The following is an 18,221-nucleotide window of genomic DNA, read 5'->3' on the forward strand; positions in this document are numbered from 1 at the left end:
AGGCTACTGCAGGCATGTGGCTGCATTTCCAGAATCAAAAGTGAATGTCTGTTCAGTTGCTTATCGGTTCAGTCTATGCAGCTTAGACTGACCTTCGTGGATTGAATTGATTCAGCCTTGGGCTTTTTGACTGTGTATACTTAGCCCAAAAGATTGTTAACACAGATCCTAGATTATGTAGATTGATTACTGCAGAGCAAAGCTCTTGTAAGAGCTGAAGGTATTGCTTGTATAGGAATGTCCAATGCAACTTACTAAACTACCTTTCGCTGTTTTATGTACAAATTTATTGTAGGATACACAATGCATGGAGAACAGTGGTCCCAACCATGACTGGAGCCTTTGGATGCTGTTGTAACAAATAGTTCAGATATTAAACTTTCCTTAAAATCCTTTTCCATCTTCCTTCTGCCTAAGGTCGTAAAGCCTACAAGTCAAAGCCAAAAATTTTCTACTTGAATTTATTTTAGAACTTACTCAATGGATGCAGCATTTCTCAGACATGCTCTTCGTAAAATTCTTCCTATTTTGTAACATTTAAATGCATCAATAATGTCAGCTTTTTTGTTTTTTTTACAGAATAGAGTATGGCAAAGAGACCAGCGAGACATGAGAGCAATCCAGCCTGATGCAGGATATTATAATGATGTAAGTAAATCCTTTCTCCATGTTGAAATTTTGTTGTGGACAATAATACTCTTCTCCCTATTCCACCTGTGTAAAACCAAGCTCATTTTTGCCTTTGAGAGGTGACAAAAATGTTTGTATCATTCTGTATTACCCTGCACTAAAGAAATGTTTGTCCCAGGAAGAAAGCCCTGGTGGCTTGGTGGGCTTGCTCAGTTCCTCGGAGTTACTCAGTTCTCTTTTAGCAGAACAGGCTTGCTAAAGCCCATGTTGAAAGGTTGTTTGCATTTGAGATGATGGCTTAGCATGTGTCCATGAGATGGAAAAGAAAAATCTTCTAAACAGACATTTTCAGTTTCACTGATTTTATTTCTTTTCAGAAATAAGGTTTTTGGACTTTCCTGCTTTTTCATTGTTTCCAATGGTACAGGTTGCAACTGTAACTAATGTTGTTATTTCTTTCTTTTGCAGCTTGTCCCTCCAATTGGAATGCTGAATAACCCTATGAATGCTGTAACAACAAAATTTGTTAGGACATCTACCAATAAAGTAAAATGTCCAGTGTTTGTTGTCAGGGTAAGTATTGTGTTGGCTTTGCTTAGAGAGTTATTCTCCAGCTTGCTAACTTATAATCAACAGCATACTTCTTTTTTAAAAGCTAGATAAAAAAATAAAAACTGATTAGCAGGGAAAAGGTATGTGCACTTAAAGGCTTTCAGAAACAAAACTGGTGTGCCTCACCTCTTTCACAGATACCTTGGACAATGAGATGTTAATATAAGTCAGTTTTATTTTTGTCATTTGCATGGTCTGATTTCCTCAAAGCCATTTTTGTCAGTGTTCCTAAATACTGACTTCAATGGCCATCTAAAGGCAAAAGAGGCTATCTAAAGGCAGCATTCTTATAGGCTCAGCAGTGCTACTCTGGCTAGTGCTACGGAAGAAAGAGACTTGGGGGTCATCATTGACCACAAGATGAACATGAGCCTTCAATGTGATGCTGCGGCTAGTAAAGCAACCAAAATGCTGACTTGCATCCATAGATGCTTCTCGAGCAGATCCCAGGACATCATTCTCCCCTTGTACTCAGCCTTGGTGAGGCCGCAGCTGGAGTATTGCGTCCAGGTTTGAGCTCCGCAATTCAAAAAGGATGTGGAGAAGCTTGAGAGAGTCCAGAGAAGAGCCACACGCATGATCTGAGGTCAAGAAAACAGACCTTACAACGACAGGCTGAGAGCTATGGGGCTATTTAGTCTGGAAAAGCGCAGGCTCAGGGGTGACCTGATGGCCACCTATAAGTTTATCAGAGGTGACCACCAGTATCTGGGGAAGCATTTGTTCACCAGAGCGCCCCAAGGGATGATGAGGCTGAACGGTTATAAACTCCTGCAAGACCGTTTCAGGCTGGACATAAGGAAGAATTTCTTTACTGTCCAAGCCCCCAAGGTCTGGAACAGCTTTCCATCAGAGGTGGTTCAAGCACCTACATTGAACACCTTCAAGAGCAAATTGGATGCTTATCTTGCTGGGATCCTATGACCCCAGCTGACCCCCTGCCCTTTGGGCAGGGGGCTGGACTTGATGATCTTTCGAGGTCCCTTCCAGCTCTAAAGTCTATGAAATCTATGAGGTAGTTTGGTCCCCATGTCTATTTCACCCTTGCAGTCTGTCAGACTTCCAGCAAGTGTATCATGGTACTAAGTAATAGTGTGTTTGCTGTGGGCAGTTGCCCAGTCATCTGTATGAAATGGGTCTTGTGACTCCAATTTATTTCTAATGGATATGGCTTGGTCTAGACTGTCTTGGACTGGATTTGAGCTGGTATCATAGGTGTCAAAAGACCTAAGACCTATGCTGTATGCCTGTCCTTTAAATGTTTTTAGCTTGCCTTCCACTGCAGTCAGAAAAATGTTCTAGATACCCAGCCAACTCAGTGGTACAGAAGAAAAAGATCATGTCACAACAATGCTCATTCAACTGTTCTTTTGTAGTGGACTCCTGAAGGGAGACGTTTGGTTACTGGGGCTTCTAGTGGAGAGTTTACGCTATGGAATGGACTCACTTTCAACTTTGAAACAATATTACAAGTAAGTGTCTCTGGAGAGTTGTCTGCATCTTCCTGAATGTTCTAGCAAATGAATTTCCACTTACCTATCATGGGCTGGTGTTCTGAATGCAGAACATCCCTTTATTCTGATCCTGATCTGACCCTGACTCCTATGCTAATCTTGGGCATTTGATTTAATTTTTCTAGCTCCATCTCAATGTTTGTAAGGATACTTGCTCCTGTTAAAATACCAGGACACAAGTATTTTGTTGTGATACTTTTTTTTAGACCAACTGTATAGTTGAAAGAGCTGTTGGACGCTTTCTGGCACCATGTGCCCTTGCTTAGCTCATATTGAGAGGATTTATAATTTTATAAAGTGTTCATGAGACAAAATACAAGTAATATTCTTGTGAAGAGCAAACAGTTGTTTTGCCTTGTGCACATGAGAATAGAAGATGTTTTTTCTCTAAAGAGCTGGCAGTTCCAACTAGTCTTGATTTGTTTAGATTCCTCTGTCATAATTGGTAAATATGAACTTGTCTGCTAGAAATTCTGTTTCTGACTTCGCAGGCTCACGACAGCCCTGTAAGGGCCATGACTTGGTCACACAATGATATGTGGATGCTGACAGCAGACCACGGAGGATATGTGAAATACTGGCAGTCCAACATGAACAACGTCAAGATGTTCCAGGCACATAAGGAGGCGATTAGAGAGGCCAGGTTTATACACAATATACCATTTTCTGTAGTACCTATTGCCATGATTAGACTGTTCTCTAAATGTATTCTGGGTGCTGAAGTGCATGGGCTCTGTCAGATTCTGGGAAATTTCCTGCACTACATAAACACAATATTTTCTTTTGTTTCCACATTCTCACCGTTTTGCTGGCACCTTTCTGAAGTAGTATTGTCCCAGTATCCGCCTCTGCAATATGTTAGAGATGTATTTGTCTGCCGCATTTTGCACTGGTATTCTTTTCATTTATATATGGTGACAATGTGTATCAGTTATTCCTTTTTATACATACTGTGTAAGACTACAATTTCATTCCAAATAAAGAATTCAGTCTTTAATAATCTAACTGAATAAAATATAAAGCCTTCAGAAATAAAACAGCTGCATAGTTCTCACAAAAGAATAAAAAGCTAAATAAAGTGAAGAACTGCTTGGCTTGGTGAGGCCAAGGTTTCCACTAATACTAAAGACCCACACAGATTGCCACATCCAGAAGTCTAATGTTAATATTGAATGGGTTCTTCAAGCTTTGAAAATGTAAGCATACCATTGAAAAGAAGACTGTAGGACATTCTCCTGGTTCAGTGTTGATGCCTCAGTTGTGAAAATGTCTATTTTATATGACAAATGGAATTTTAAGTGATATTTTCTCAGTAAGATGTAAATGAAAGATGTTTTCTAAAGTAAACCTGCATATAATCTTTTAGTAAGAAATGTAAATAGAAGAAATGCTTTTAAAGTAAGCCTGAAGAGGAGCTGCAGACCCAAATAAAGCTAAAGCAGTGTTTCTTCAGTTGTGGTGCTGGCCTTTCATGGTAAGAGGTTCACTGCCACAGAAACACTTTTTCCATTGAGGTCCCCATTTTCCTCTTTGATAAGATGCAGGATTTCTTGGCAGAGTTTGATTACAAATAATACTTACATTGGAAGCAGTTTTTGGTTGGTGTATCATGTTCATTCTCCAATATTTTAAGCCCCCTCCTGGTCATAAAGATCTGGGACTTCAAGGAGGCTGCTTTGGAATTAACTGAACAGACTCTTCTTTGGTCTTTTACTGCATCAAAAGAGGAATTGGCTGCCTGTCAGTTGCTGGAGATGTTCTGACCCAAATCACATGGTTAAACTCCTACCCTCTTCCCAGTGGCTTTCATCAAGCAATATTGATCTGTATGGAAGCTTCTTCTGTGGCTGTAGACTCCCTCTATTCCTTCTCATATGAGTAGAACATGCTTTATATAAGAATTTTTTAACACCAATTCAGCTGGAAGTAACAGTAGCCTCTTTCTTTTCTCCATCACCATTTAATTTTTGCTTCTTTTGCTGCAAGGCATCTGTGGCTGAAGAGGAATTTTGCTCTTGGTGCCATATCCCTATGCTTCTGCACAGGGTCACTTTCTGTATACAGCTGTCAACAGTATGGAAATCTAGGGCTCCATTTCCTGTTAAGTCTTATATATGTTGCTGTTGGTCCCATGGTACTGCTGGATGCATTCATAGGTAGGGTAGAACTAAGTATAATTTTCTATTTTTTTTTTTTCTATTTGGTTGGGAACTCAAGTGCAGGAGTAAATCATATGCTAAATTCAGAGTATTGTGCAGACACTGTGTTCACTTAACACAGGGTCCCTATGTTCAAATGCATCCGTCAGTGTATAACACCTTACAGTTTAATTTTGCCCTGTCTGAGAAGCATAGATAATCTGCTAAATGCTGACTTCTTTCCCCTGCTGTGTGTCTTCATGTAACAGTTTCTCACCCACGGATAATAAATTTGCTACATGCTCTGATGACGGCACTGTTAGAATCTGGGACTTTCTACGTTGCCATGAGGAGAGAATTCTTCGAGGTATGTGTACAAATAGTACTGATTGGGGTATTTCAAGAGGGGGAAAGCTTCTTGTAATTAAGTTTTTCACAATACAGAAGTACCAGCTTATGTCCATTTTTGTATAACATCCCTACTTTAAATCTTTCAAGCATATCTTTCAGTTGGTGACTGCTGCTATTGGTATCTCCCAGTATACAGCTAGACAGGCATTCAGATTTACATTATTTTATGTCAACACCTGTTTAAACTCTAGCTGTTGGATATAAGGATGCTTTTTCCTACTCCTAATGTTGGAAGAAGCAGCAGTTAGAAAGGCAGATATATTCTTAATCTTTCTTCGGTGTTTAATCATTAACATTTGCTCAAGAACACACATGCTCATGCAGAATGTGCTGTTTTTCAAGGAAGTAACTCTGGAGGCACTCATTTCACTCAGGTTTATTCAAAGGGAAATCGGTCCTGTTTATTAATTCCAAAGGGAAACATGACATTAGATGTGCAAAACAGTTGCACTTTGACCCCACCAAACACTACACACCGGAAATGTATTGGCTTCTGAATTCCATAATTGCTGTCCAGCATCTACATGAAGAAACTTCTGCTTCTTTTCTTCTAGTTACTGTTCAGGGGTCTTCTACCTCCTTTTCCTCAACCATGTCAATTAGTGGACATAATGTATATGAACTATCCTTTCTCTTGGAAAATGTCACCTAGTTTTGACTGTGTCTGATAATTTTCACATGTTGGAATGCTACATAATATAGTACAGTTAATGGAATAAAACCATGAAGGGCTGTATAAACACAGCTTTCATACCATGGTATATTGACAGGATGCTGGCATCCAGGGAGACAACAGAGAAAGATGCACCTTGAAATGCTAGGATTTTTGGCCTCAGTGTCTGTACTCATTTGACACTTTTTTCTGGTGAAAAGGATTTAAAAATCTTAAGTTTCATACCTGGACCTGCACTGTTTTTTTTTTTTTATAGAGCAGAAGGCTCCTACTTCTCTTGGCTTTTAGACTCTGTTCTAATGGTACAGATTTGTTATTTCTTTGAATTTCATTATTATGAAGAAACATCAGGCTCCCATAACCTTGCAGTGATTTTTTTTTTTCCCAGCAAAAAGACATTGACTGCAGGAGGCTCCATTCCTCTCAGGAGTTAGCAAACATTTCTAGGACATATCACTTCTATTTTTTTAACCCAAAGCATCCATTGGTTTGGAGACTTGTGATGGGTGCTGTATAAAGGATCAAATTCTGGATTGACTTATACCCAATGCAATCACTCTTAACTGTTCAGTTAGATTATACAGCAGAAACAAGGACGGTATTACTATAGAGTTTAGTCTAGCATGTGAGTCGTAATAAACTTCTTAACTCTTACTTATCATCCTTCTTGCATGGAGGTCTCATAAACAAGGCAACAAAAGCATTTCAGACTTGTATGTAATGATACTTGCACCGGATTTCTTTCTTTTATGTGAAGGTTGGGATTGTATGGTCATTTCATAAATAGAATTATTTTTTATTTTTTCAATACATCATAACTGCTTTTTGTAATCTATCATATTTATATTTTTAAATAGTTCTATTAAGCAAATAACATTTACTGTATAATTTTATTTAGTGTATGTATAGTGCACTTTTACAAAGCTGATGTAAATGAGCAGTATTGTCAGGTCTTCACAACCCAATATGCAGATTCTCACAAGAACTTTTGTTGCTGTTTACTAAACAACAACAGAAAACGCTTTTAAAAATGATGAGAAAATAAACTTTTTTTGGCAGGGGGAGGGTAAGGAGGAAGCTGGACTTTTCATTGTCCAGTTCTCCTACTCCAGTAACCAATTTAAAAGAATTGCATGAGAGCTTCCTTTCCTGGGTAGAAAAAGATGCATCATGATCTTCAGGGTGGCAGCTGAAATTCTTTTAGCTACTACTATACCAAGTTAATCTTCAGACCTTTCTTCATCTTCTCCCTACACATTGAGCTTTTGTGCTTTATTTAGGATGATTGCCAGGAAAAATATTGGCTTATTACAGAATTTAAAAGCTTCTGCCGTTGGTCCTGGAAGGTTCCAGTAAGCTGCAGGTTGTAATGTTAGAGTTAATTAAAAATGACAGAATGCCTCAAACAAAGCTTCTCTTATGTAGTCATATCTGTATATACTGATGCTGTACTTCCTTTTCTCACACAAGCCATTTCTTAAGTGCTCCAGTAAATACTAATGCTTTTAAAGTTCAGCATAACTAAAGTAGAGCCTCAGGGTAGTTTAGGCTCAAAACTGACTTTTAAAATTTTACCCTATCCTCCCAGCTAATAAATATCTATATATAAAAGTCAATGCAACCACTCCTTAATTTTCAAAAAATGTCACAACTGTGAGAGACTATTTCCTTTACTCCTTCCTACTGATTCTGTAGCAACAAGCTCATGAATGGTATTTGAAAACAAGTCAGATGATCTTTTGTAATTCACTGCCATGTCATTAAATCAGGGTTCCTGTTTACTCCTACCCTAGCAGTACCAAAGTGCAAAGGCAGTGGACCAAACTCTTGCTTGGTAAGATAATAAAATTTCTTGGGACTTGATATGTTTTCTGTATTACAGTAGACAGGAGCAGCTTACTCTCCACTTTGGGTGGAGAAAGGCTTCAGGTTGACCTCTAGAAACATTTCTAGCCAGTTCTAAGTGGTGTTAAACTGTCTGTTAATTGGGAATGGGGGAGCACAAGATTGATTGGGGAGGAAAGAAGGATGGAGTTCTTCAGTCTCCGGAGGAGCATTTGCAGTATTCCAGTGATTATTTTTTTTCTGACATAATTTAAGATAGTGACCTGCTTGTGCCTTGCTTTGCTTTTCTTACAACGTAATGTTTTAAGTATTTTTTTTGTTTACTCTAACCCAGATTCACCTAGTTTAAATTGCTCAGCTTTCACTCTTTGAATGTCATTCTTTCCCCATTTCTTCAATCATAGTAGTCTTTCAAAACTGTTTTTTTTTTTTTACATTAAAAATTAATCTTTTAAAAAGTCTTTTCAGTATTATGTCCTTTTTGCTTATGGCATATAATAAAGGAACAGTATTTCCCTTTACAGGCCACCTTTTATGTAACTTATTTGTAAGGGGACTTTTATGTTGAAAACGCCATGAATGAATAGCAGTACAGCAGCATTTTAGGTAACGGTCCTTTGTTTTCCGTTCACTTATGTGTTGAACTTCCACTTGTCCATTTTCTTCTGTTTTACCCTAAACCAAAGCTGGGCTTGAGCAGTCCTGACCCATATTAAATAATAGTGTCAATTTTTTTGAAATGGCAACCATGTAACATGAACTAGTAGAAAACTAAAATGGACTTGTTTAGTGTCAGCACAGTTTTGACACAATGTATACTTTGTATAAACATAGTTTTGATAAGAAGCAAGTGGTGCGAAGATAACTATGAAAGACCAGGAAGGGGTGGGGGAAGGGAGGGTGTTGTATTACTTTTTAAGGTCTTTGCAAAGACATTTCTAATGATGAGAAATAAACAAAAATGAGAAAAAGCCTTCAGAAATACAAGATTTGTGTTTCTGGCATCCCATTTCCTTCTGACCACTTCTATGTTTGCACTTCTGTAGCAGTGTTATATATGAAGGGACATTATCTCTAGTAGAGTTTTGAAGACGTATTTATTTATTTGTTTAAAGATTCAGGTGGTCACTTATCTGATGTCTTAAATCTCAGGATACTTGTCTTGGACTGATATGGCAAAAAAGACATATAAACACCTTTCATTGTAAAACTGCCATTTCTAAATTGCACCCAGCAGTATGAACAGAAATCAGTGGTAACGACATGCCATTTTTCTTGAATTCTTAGATCCTACATTACTGTAGAATATGTTGCCATTGTATATAATGTGAGCCATCCATAGTTTTCAGTATGCTTGAATGTGTCTCTTCAGTCTCTTCTTTTTAAACAAGATTATTCTGTCTTTTTTAATAGGGACTCTTAAAGACTTATCAAATAGGTTTTAGTCATTGTAAAGGGTTTTACTCCTTGTAAAAGTCCACCCTATCTGGGACATCCAGATTTGGATTGAGTTGTGACATGAAGAGTGGATGCAGTCATTTGTCAAACTTTAAGGGGTTTTGTTTTGGTTTGTTTTTTTTAAAATCTTAAGCCAAAAGCAAATTAGGAAACAAAGCTTTTCCACTGCTTTAAAGTTTCTGGAGCCATAATCCAGAAAAGAATAAATGCTTCATTGAACACCTTTTCTCCTTCTCTGGGTTTTTAATTTTTTATTCATTTTTAAAGAGCCATATAGCCATTTTTGACTTTGTGTGGTGTTCTGATTGGGTCTCTGCTTGTGATGGTGTAAGTAGTCATAAAAGTACTGGTCTGAGAAATTTACGTATATGCTTCCTTATATTCCCTACAAATGCACTTCAAAACATCCTAGCATTAAGATATGATTCATTTGACTAAGATTCAAGAGCAAGTACCAGGCAGACTATTGTGCACATAGTTGAAATGCAGACTGACATGGTCATGCATGCATTTCTTATTTTGGAGGGAGGCAGGGGAAGAGCAATTCCAGATTTTCCATGCGTTTTACTGTATCAGGCACTAGGCAACTTTTAGTATTCACATGTCCCCATAAAAATAGAATGAATGTAAGAGCTACAATACTATGTTAGACCAAGGATCCATCTAGCCCAGTATCCTGTTGCTGACGGTGGTAGGGGTGGATGCTTTAGAGGAAGATATTGAACCAAATATATCTGGAGCAATCTATCCCCTATTCATTGTTCTCCCTGGCATCCACCATTATTGGAGATTACAGCAGAAACCTTTCTAACTGTTCTGTTCAAAAGTCATTAATAGATCTATCATCTATTCATCCATGAATTTTTTCAGCCCCTCCCCCCCCCTTTTTGAACCTGGCCATTCTGTCTGCCTCCACCACCTCCTGTGACAGTGAACTGCACCCATTTAACTATATGTTGCATTAAAAAGTACTTTTATTAGTTTTAAACCTGTCTCCTGTAAATTTTGGCAGGTGCCCCCTAGTTCTAGTATTCTAGGACTTGGTGAATAACAGTTCCCTCTTCACTTGGTCCATAACCTTCATGATTTTGTGGACCTCTCACATCCCTCCTCAACTGTATCCTTTCCCAACTGAAGAGTCCTAGCCTTTTTAGTGTCTTTTGGTATGGCAACAGCTCCATACCCCTGATCATTTTGCTTGCCTTTCTCTGTACCTTTTCTAATTCTGTTACATCCTTTTTTGAGATGTGGAGACCAGAACTCTACATTATATTCAAGATGTGGGCACACCCTGGATTTGTGTAGTGATATGATGATGTTCTCCCTTTTAGTTTTAGTTCCCTTCTTAATGATGGCCAACATTTTATTGTTTTTTCTGGTTGCGGCTGTACATGGAGCTGACTTTTTAGAGAACTATCTACAGTGACCGCAAAGTCTCTTCCCTGAGTCCTAACAGCTAGTTCAGAACCCAGCATTGTGTATATATAGTTGAGGCTATCTTTCACCAGGTATATTTTCCTTGCATTTGTCAATATTGAAGTCCATCTGCCACTTTTTTTTGCCCACTTACTTAGCTTGGTGAGATCTTTCTGCACCTTGCTTCCATCAGCATGGGACTTAACTATGCAGTATATTTTGGTATCATCTGCAAATTTGGATATTTGACTGTGCATCCCTATTTTCAGATCACTGATGAAAATGGTGAACAGAATTGGACCCAGCACAGATCCCAGTGGGACCCACATTTTTCCTCCCTCCATCCTGAAAAAAAAACATTTAGACCTACCCTTTGCTTGGTTGCTTTTAACCAGCTCTCAGTCCACAAAAGAACCTTCCCTTCAACCCCATGGCAGCTCAGTTTTTCTAAAAGCCTTTGGTGAGGAACCTTCTCAAAGGCTTTTGAAAGTTCAAATATTTTATATAAACTGGTTCCCCCTTGTCCACATGTTTGTTGATACCGTCAAAGAGTTCCAGCAGATTGAGGCAGGATTTCCCTTTACAAAAATCATTCAGACTTTTCCCTAGAAAAAATATATTTATTTGTCCATAAGATTGCTGATATTATTCTTTATTATAGATTCTACCAACTTGCCAGGGATGGAAGTGAGACTTACTGGTTTGTAGTTCCCAGGATCACCTCTGGAGCCCTTCTTGAAGATGGGGTGTTATGTTGGCAACTGGCCAGTCCTTTGGCACAGAGCTCATTTGTAACAGTAGGTTACATACCATTGCCAACAGTTCTGGCAGTGTCACCTTTTAGTTCCTTCAGAACTCTCAGGTGAATACCAGCCAGTCCTGCAAAAATTCTGTGTGCATGTGCGCACACATGCATACATTCCAAAACAGAAATCTCCTGCTCGTACTTTTTTCTTAAATTGCACAGTACTCTATTAGCAGTCTGATTTCAGTAACTTTGAAGAAATTTGTTTTCCTACTTTTGTGTGCTCCGCTTCCGGACCTTTGTTTCATAGTAAAATACCTTTAAAGTGTCTTGACTTTTATCCATTTTACAATTCAGTTCATGGATCCCAGCTATCTCAGCCTAGAGGCAAAGCCCGAGTTTTCATGTAAGCAGTGTTTTTTTGTTTATTTTCTTTGTTTTGTTTTTTCCCCACCATCACAACAAAATTTCTTAACTGTGTTCTGAAGAAATGTAGCCTCAAGAGTTGAAATCCTGAGAATCAAAATTCTTGAGTCCTACAGAATTCCTGTGTCTACGTTGACTTGCTCTTTAGCCTTGGACAGCGCTTACATCTATGTACTTCAGCTTACTTCTGTAATTACTCCATCTTCAGTGATGTAATTTAAAAATTAAGGAATTTCTTGCCCTAATTGCTTTTAAAGAATTTCTGGGAGTCTCCACAGATGCTTGCATAGGAAAAAATTTCAATCCTTCAGGAATTGTTTCTCCTTAGAATGCATAATTGTGAACAGTGTTTTCCTGGCTTATTTTTTTGAGCATTACTGGAACTAATTAGTCCTTACAACACTAATACTATTTTCTTCCTCATTTTCAATGTGACATTTGCTTTAATTGTGGTGCAATTTTTATAGCTAAAGAAATTCTGAAGGAGTAAATCTTTTGTGGCTGGATATCCTGGGCTGCCATCTTTTTGATTTTGGGCTAAAATTAAAAAGCATGGAGATATTTTCCTTTGCCTTCCTCACATAATTCAGAGTAAACCATTGAGATGCAGCTGCATGCCTATTTCACCTGTCCCACAGTTTACATATTTAAGGGGAGAGGCTCAAAGGTTATATGGGAATAGGTAACATTAACTAACACTTGAACACCTTTCCTAATATAGACAAACTTCTTAAGCACATATATCTTTTTTTTTTTTTTGGCTGCTGCCTCTGTCATCACTGATAATGCTCCTGGGATAGGATCCTGAAGCTATCTATGGTTGCTTTTACTGGCTGGACTCTTATGAATCTGCTGCTGTTCTTGCAACGCATCTTAATATCATTTTTGTTCAGAAAGTGAAATGGGACACTCTTGTAGCTTTGAGATGATGGTTCTGCTCAGGTGAGCTGCTAATTGCTAGGTAGCCTGCTAATCTTCACAAAAGCGAGAGTCAGTTATACTATGACAGGTCTGCCTAGAGTTTCAACACATGTTTAATGCAATGTACGTTTGGACTCTTGGACTAAATAGTACTTCTGCATTGTCATCAATTTTTTTTGGTGGGGGGGTTAAGTGGAAGAAGCCCTTGCCATCACTTCACAGTAGTTCTTAGCACTTGCAGCACTGGAGGAGTGACTGACAGAGCGAATAGCATCTAATCCTCCTTGCCCAGCACATGCGATTTCATGCTTTTGTTTTGGGCAAAGCATGAATCTTTAGGCCAAAGGTGGGCTCACAGGCCCTCTATGTGGAACATGAAACTTCTGGGTTTCAGGCATCCTCCACAAAAAAAATTGTTTATCTTGTCTCACTTAAGTCTTAGTCAAGTTGTCTGTTTAGAAATTGTGGCTGTCTTTTGGTACAAAGTGTGTGTGTTGAGGGCTTAAGTACAATGAGGTTGATAGCTCATAGGAGGGAAAGTATTTTGTTTTAAAACAACAAAGTATTAAAAATTGATCACAGTCTCTTTCAATACAAAAAAAGCCCCTTCCTGTGAGGGTACTGCAAAAATGGCATTAAAGATTCCTTCCTTTGGTCTTTTATTCCTATACAAGCAGTTTGAATTGCTTCATAGAATGAGATATTCTTAAGCTATGTATTCCTATTGGGAGAGCCAGAAACACCCTCCCCTATTTTTGTTACCTTGCTACTATAAAATATGGTGGATATGGTCCCAACTCTGGGGAAAGCTAAGAAAATTAATGTAGCTTTGATGAAATTAGGTATAAAAATTACATTGTTGCAATGATATGGCCATGTATTTAAGTATTATTAGGGATGGGAGAAGTTAAGGTTTTCATAGTAATATAAATTTTACCACATTGTATTCTGCAGGTGTATTAACATATGTTCTGTAGATCAGACATTTTAATTGGCTAAGAAATAATAAGTATTTCTTCAAAAAATGTTGACTTCACAGGAATCTTGCTTTTGGGAGTTTAGTTCCCAACAAGAAATCAGCCCAAGTGTTTGCTAAGATTTTAACTTTCCAAGGCTTTAAGTAAGCAATCATCTCCCATCACCCCTGCCTTGCTTTGGGATATATTGATGATTTACCAGTGCCTTGACTCTTTCTGGAACCTTCCCATTACCTTTTCTTGGCCATGGCCAGCTAAAGGACTCCAGATCCATTTCTGTTGACTGTCCATTGTTTGTATATCCATGTATCCTCAGTTAGTCCAAATAAAATTTACTCTTTTAAAAATCGTTTTGCCTGCTGTCTTTGTTGGGCTACTTTGGCCATGGGGCATTGGTATTTGTGAATCTTTCTCTGTTTTGATTTGGAATGTTAGTTTGGTGCATTTTTGCCCAGTCACAATGTAATTAATTTACATACATGTGATGCTTCATATTAGTTTTGAATGCTATTAACACTTTAAAGTTTGCTCAGAGTTATACTTCTCTGAGGAGCTTTGAGTACTTTTGTAGTTAGTACAATAGGAGTTTTTTCTTTCTCAAACCTTTAACTTTTAAAATGTTAATGCATGGCATATCATTGAATTCTTCATTAACTACTTGTGTAAACTTTCATCTTTATTGTTGCATTAGTAGCAGAAAGGAAGCTCAGCAAATTAAAAAAAAAAAAAATACACATGCAGCCATACAGTATTTTACATGGGTAGGTATAATGCTGTGTCTTGGGTTTAGGAGAAGAGTATCTTTTGCCCTGGGAGGATATTTGTATGGATATGCTGCCTGGAGCTATTAATATAAAAAGAAATAAAAGGGATTCCACAAGTATGTCAGAAGTAAGAAGACCAAAGGAAGTGTAGGTCCCATAATGTAAAAGGCAGTCTAGTTATAGATGATGCAGAGAAGGCTGAAGTATTTTATCTCTTTTTTACTTAAGTCTTCACAAATAAGCTACTAGGTGATGAGTATAGTTAACAGTAAAGATAAGGAAAGAGGCAAATAGCTTAGAGCAGTGGAAGAACAGGTTATGGATTTAGAGATGCTAGATGCTTTTAGGTCAATAGGGCTGGATGGGATACAGCCTAGGGTACTGAAGGAAATCAGTTATTCTTTTTGAGAACTCATGGAGATTGGGTGCAGTTCTGGATGATTGGGAAGGACAAATATGGTGCCCATCTTTAAGAATGGGAAGAAGACGGATCCAGGGAATTACAGACCAGAGTAAGTCTGATCTTGGAAAGGTCATAGAGCCAGGTCCTCAGGGAATCTGTTTCAGAGGGAAAAGGAGATGAACAGGACCAGCCAGCATAAATTCACCAAGGGCAGCTTATGCCTAACCAACTTGATTTTTCTTTTATGATAAGGTGTCAGGCTCTGCAGATGTAGGGAAAGCAGTGGATGTGATATACTTCAACTTTTAGCAAAGCTTTCAACACTCTCCCACAATATTCTCATTAAGCTAAGAAAATACAGATAAAATGAAAGTTTTGCAAGGTAGATAAACAACTAATTGGATTGTTGCACTCAACTAGTCATCGATGCGTCAATTTACAGTGAAAAGGTGGTATCGAATGTGGTTCCCTAGGCGTCTGTCCTAGGTCCAGTATTGTTTAACATCATAGTTAAATATTTGGACAATAGGATTGAGTGCATGCTTATCAGATGGGTAGATAAGTTGGATGGAGTGACAGACCCTCTGGAGGAGAGGTTAGGATCCAGAATGACTTGGATAAAGTGGAGAAATTTGATCAACCAAATCAATCTGATGAAGTTCTGAAAGGACAAGTGCAAATTCCTGCATTTGGTACAGAATAATAGCATTCACAAATACAGACTGAGGAATGATTGGCTATACTGCAGTAGCGCAGAGAAAGAAGGTTATAGTGGACCATAAACTGAGTAGGAGCCAAAAATATGTTCTTGTTGCCAAAAGAAAACCTGACTGCGTACTGGGTTGTATTAACAGGAACATCTTTTGCAAGTCAAGGGAAGTTATTCTTCTGCTTGATTCAGCACTGGTGAGACCTCAGAGTACTATGTCCAGCTGTGATCTATCCCTCTCCCACCCTCTCTCTTCAAATCTGCTGTTCACATCCTTCTTGAGAGAGAGTCCAGTGGAGAATGACAAAAATGATTAGGTATCTGGGAACCATGATAAGGAAAGGCTCAAAAGTAGGACAGTTTAGTGTGGAGAAGGGAAGACTGCAGAGGAGATTTGATTAGTCTTCAAATACCTGAAGGGTGATTTAAGAGAAGGATCTGGAGATTGACTTTTTCTTTTTTGGCTTTTGGGGATAGGACTAGGAGCAGTGGCTTCAGGCTGCAGCAGAGGAAATTTAGGTTGGAGTTTAGGAGGAACTTGCTGTGACCTGAGGATGGCTAAGGATTTGAACAGGCTACTAGGGAAGCTGTGGAATCTCCATCCCTGGAAATTTTCAAGAGCAGGTTAGAAAGACACATGACTAGGATGGTTTAGTTGGGAGTGATCCTGCCCTGAGTGGGCTGGACTGTAGGAGCTCCTGAGCTTTTTCCCATCCCTGACTTCCTATGATTCTAACTGATGTCACAAATATTTAAAATACATCGTAGAAGTGTCCATTAGAGCAGTCCAAACAGCTGACCCAGAGTACTTAGAAAGATTTTTCCTCAAAATGAAAGCCCCATCTGTGAGCCCCATCACTTCAAGGCTTTGCACTAGATTATATTTCTGATTTCCAATGCCTTGTTAAGTGAACCATCTTCACTACCAAAACACCATGTGCTTGAAGTGGTAAGTTTAAACTTAAGTTTTTTGAGGCACCATTTCACTCTAGACTGCTTTGCATCAAAGCTTTTCACATACTCTATTTGGACAGTATTAGGAACTGATTTGGATTAACCTGTTATGGAACTAGCGTATTTGCATCTATGCTTGAATCACTTCGGGTTTAACCAGCTTTGCTCAAAGATACTGGTGCCATTTTTGCATGTCAGTCTGATATAGTGTTAAAGTAAGGTCAGAATTTGATGGTGATACAGGAACCTTCATGTCCTGTTTTGTTGCAGATTAGATACCAGGCTTTTCACTGTTCTCTTTGGACCTGTCTTTGCCAAAGGTCTTCGGCACCATTAACATTTCCATCTCTCCAGAAGTGCAGTGCCTGTGTTAGGATGAAGGGTTGAAGTCCTGATGAGGCTGGAACTGCATTAGTCTTATTCCAGAGAGAATGAGGAACATCACTATAATATTCTTGTCTTTAATAAAGTATCTAAGCTTTCTTCTAGTTTCTTCCAAGTTTGGGTTAAACATGGGGGTTTTCCTGTGTTCCTCTTCTTTCTTCAAGAGACGACACTTATAAGAGTCTGGGTTGCATTCCTTTTTCTAGTAAGGGTACTGTTTGCTTGTACTCTTCCCTGGACTAGTGTTAGAAAATGCTTCACATCCCTTTACCTCATTTTGTTTTTTAATTTTTGAAGCAAAAAAGAGAATGTATTTGGCTTCTGGACATAACTTTCAAAATTTCTCACAATATCTATTTTGACTAAAAAAGAGCAAGTTTTTGATGCAGAGCTTTTTGTCAGTGACTCCGAGTCTACCTCAGAAACCTTCACATTGAAATCAGTATCTCTGAAATGTTTTGGCTCCATTTCCTTTAGAAGAAAATATTTAATCGGATGTTCTGATTATGGTATCTTGAACTCACGGATTTTCAAGACTAAAAGTGGGAAAGTAGAGTTTATGGAGGGAAAATAAATACCCTTTCAGACTCCATAATCCAGAAGCAATGGTGTGAGGTTGAAGGCGCTGAACTAGTCTATGTTGTCTCTGATATGGGGAGCTCACTGGTGAGGGCCTACCATTCCTGATATCGATTTCTGCAGGTATACATGACTTCAGGCATTTGGCTTATAGATGAAAGAATAGCATTAAGTATAACAATGTAATTATAGATTGATATCAGGCTGTCATCTGGAATACCATACTTGGTTAGGGATACCTTATTTAAAAAAATAAAGTACAAGTTGTATGCACTATTTGATGCTGGTGATTATTAAAGTCCTGAAAAAGTGTACAAGGAGAGTGAAAAAGCTAGGAGTCTTTTGTGTAGAGAAGAGATGAATAAAAGTGTCATGAGAAATTTACCATAATACCTAAATATTTATCTTTAAAAAAAAATTAGAGACTCTGTCTCATAAAAAAGAGCAAGGGGACAACTATTAAAAATGCAAGGAAGAAAATTTAACATTGAGTAATGGAATTTTGTTTTTATTCAGTGTACAGTTAGCATGATAAATTCCATAGTCCATTTCTGAGTCCAACAATTAATGCATTTAATTTGGTAATTTTTTAAAGAAAAGCTTGAAAAGATATAAAATCCTAATGTTTTATATCAGATGACAAAGCCAACATATTAAATAAC

The 18,221-nt window shown here is 38.2% G+C and overlaps 1 protein-coding gene across 5 annotated transcripts in view; it reads left to right on the forward strand.

Annotated features, from left to right (window-relative positions):
• Positions 1–18,221, forward strand: part of WDR33 (WD repeat domain 33) — a 116,850-nt gene that overhangs the window by 4,717 nt on the left and 93,912 nt on the right. For 2 of the 5 annotated variants that reach the window (XM_019503724.1, XM_019503727.1), the window contains exons 3-7: positions 580–648; positions 1,099–1,203; positions 2,619–2,714; positions 3,248–3,399; positions 5,164–5,261. In XM_019503724.1, the coding sequence (XP_019359269.1) occupies positions 580–648; positions 1,099–1,203; positions 2,619–2,714; positions 3,248–3,399; positions 5,164–5,261 (520 nt within the window). The other 3 variants (XM_019503723.1, XM_019503722.1, XM_019503725.1) reach the window with 3 other exon arrangements.

Source organism: Gavialis gangeticus, unplaced genomic scaffold (genome assembly GCF_001723915.1).
Source record: "Gavialis gangeticus isolate Ggan-Ray unplaced genomic scaffold, GavGan_comp1, whole genome shotgun sequence".
NCBI lineage: Eukaryota > Metazoa > Chordata > Crocodylia > Gavialidae > Gavialis > Gavialis gangeticus.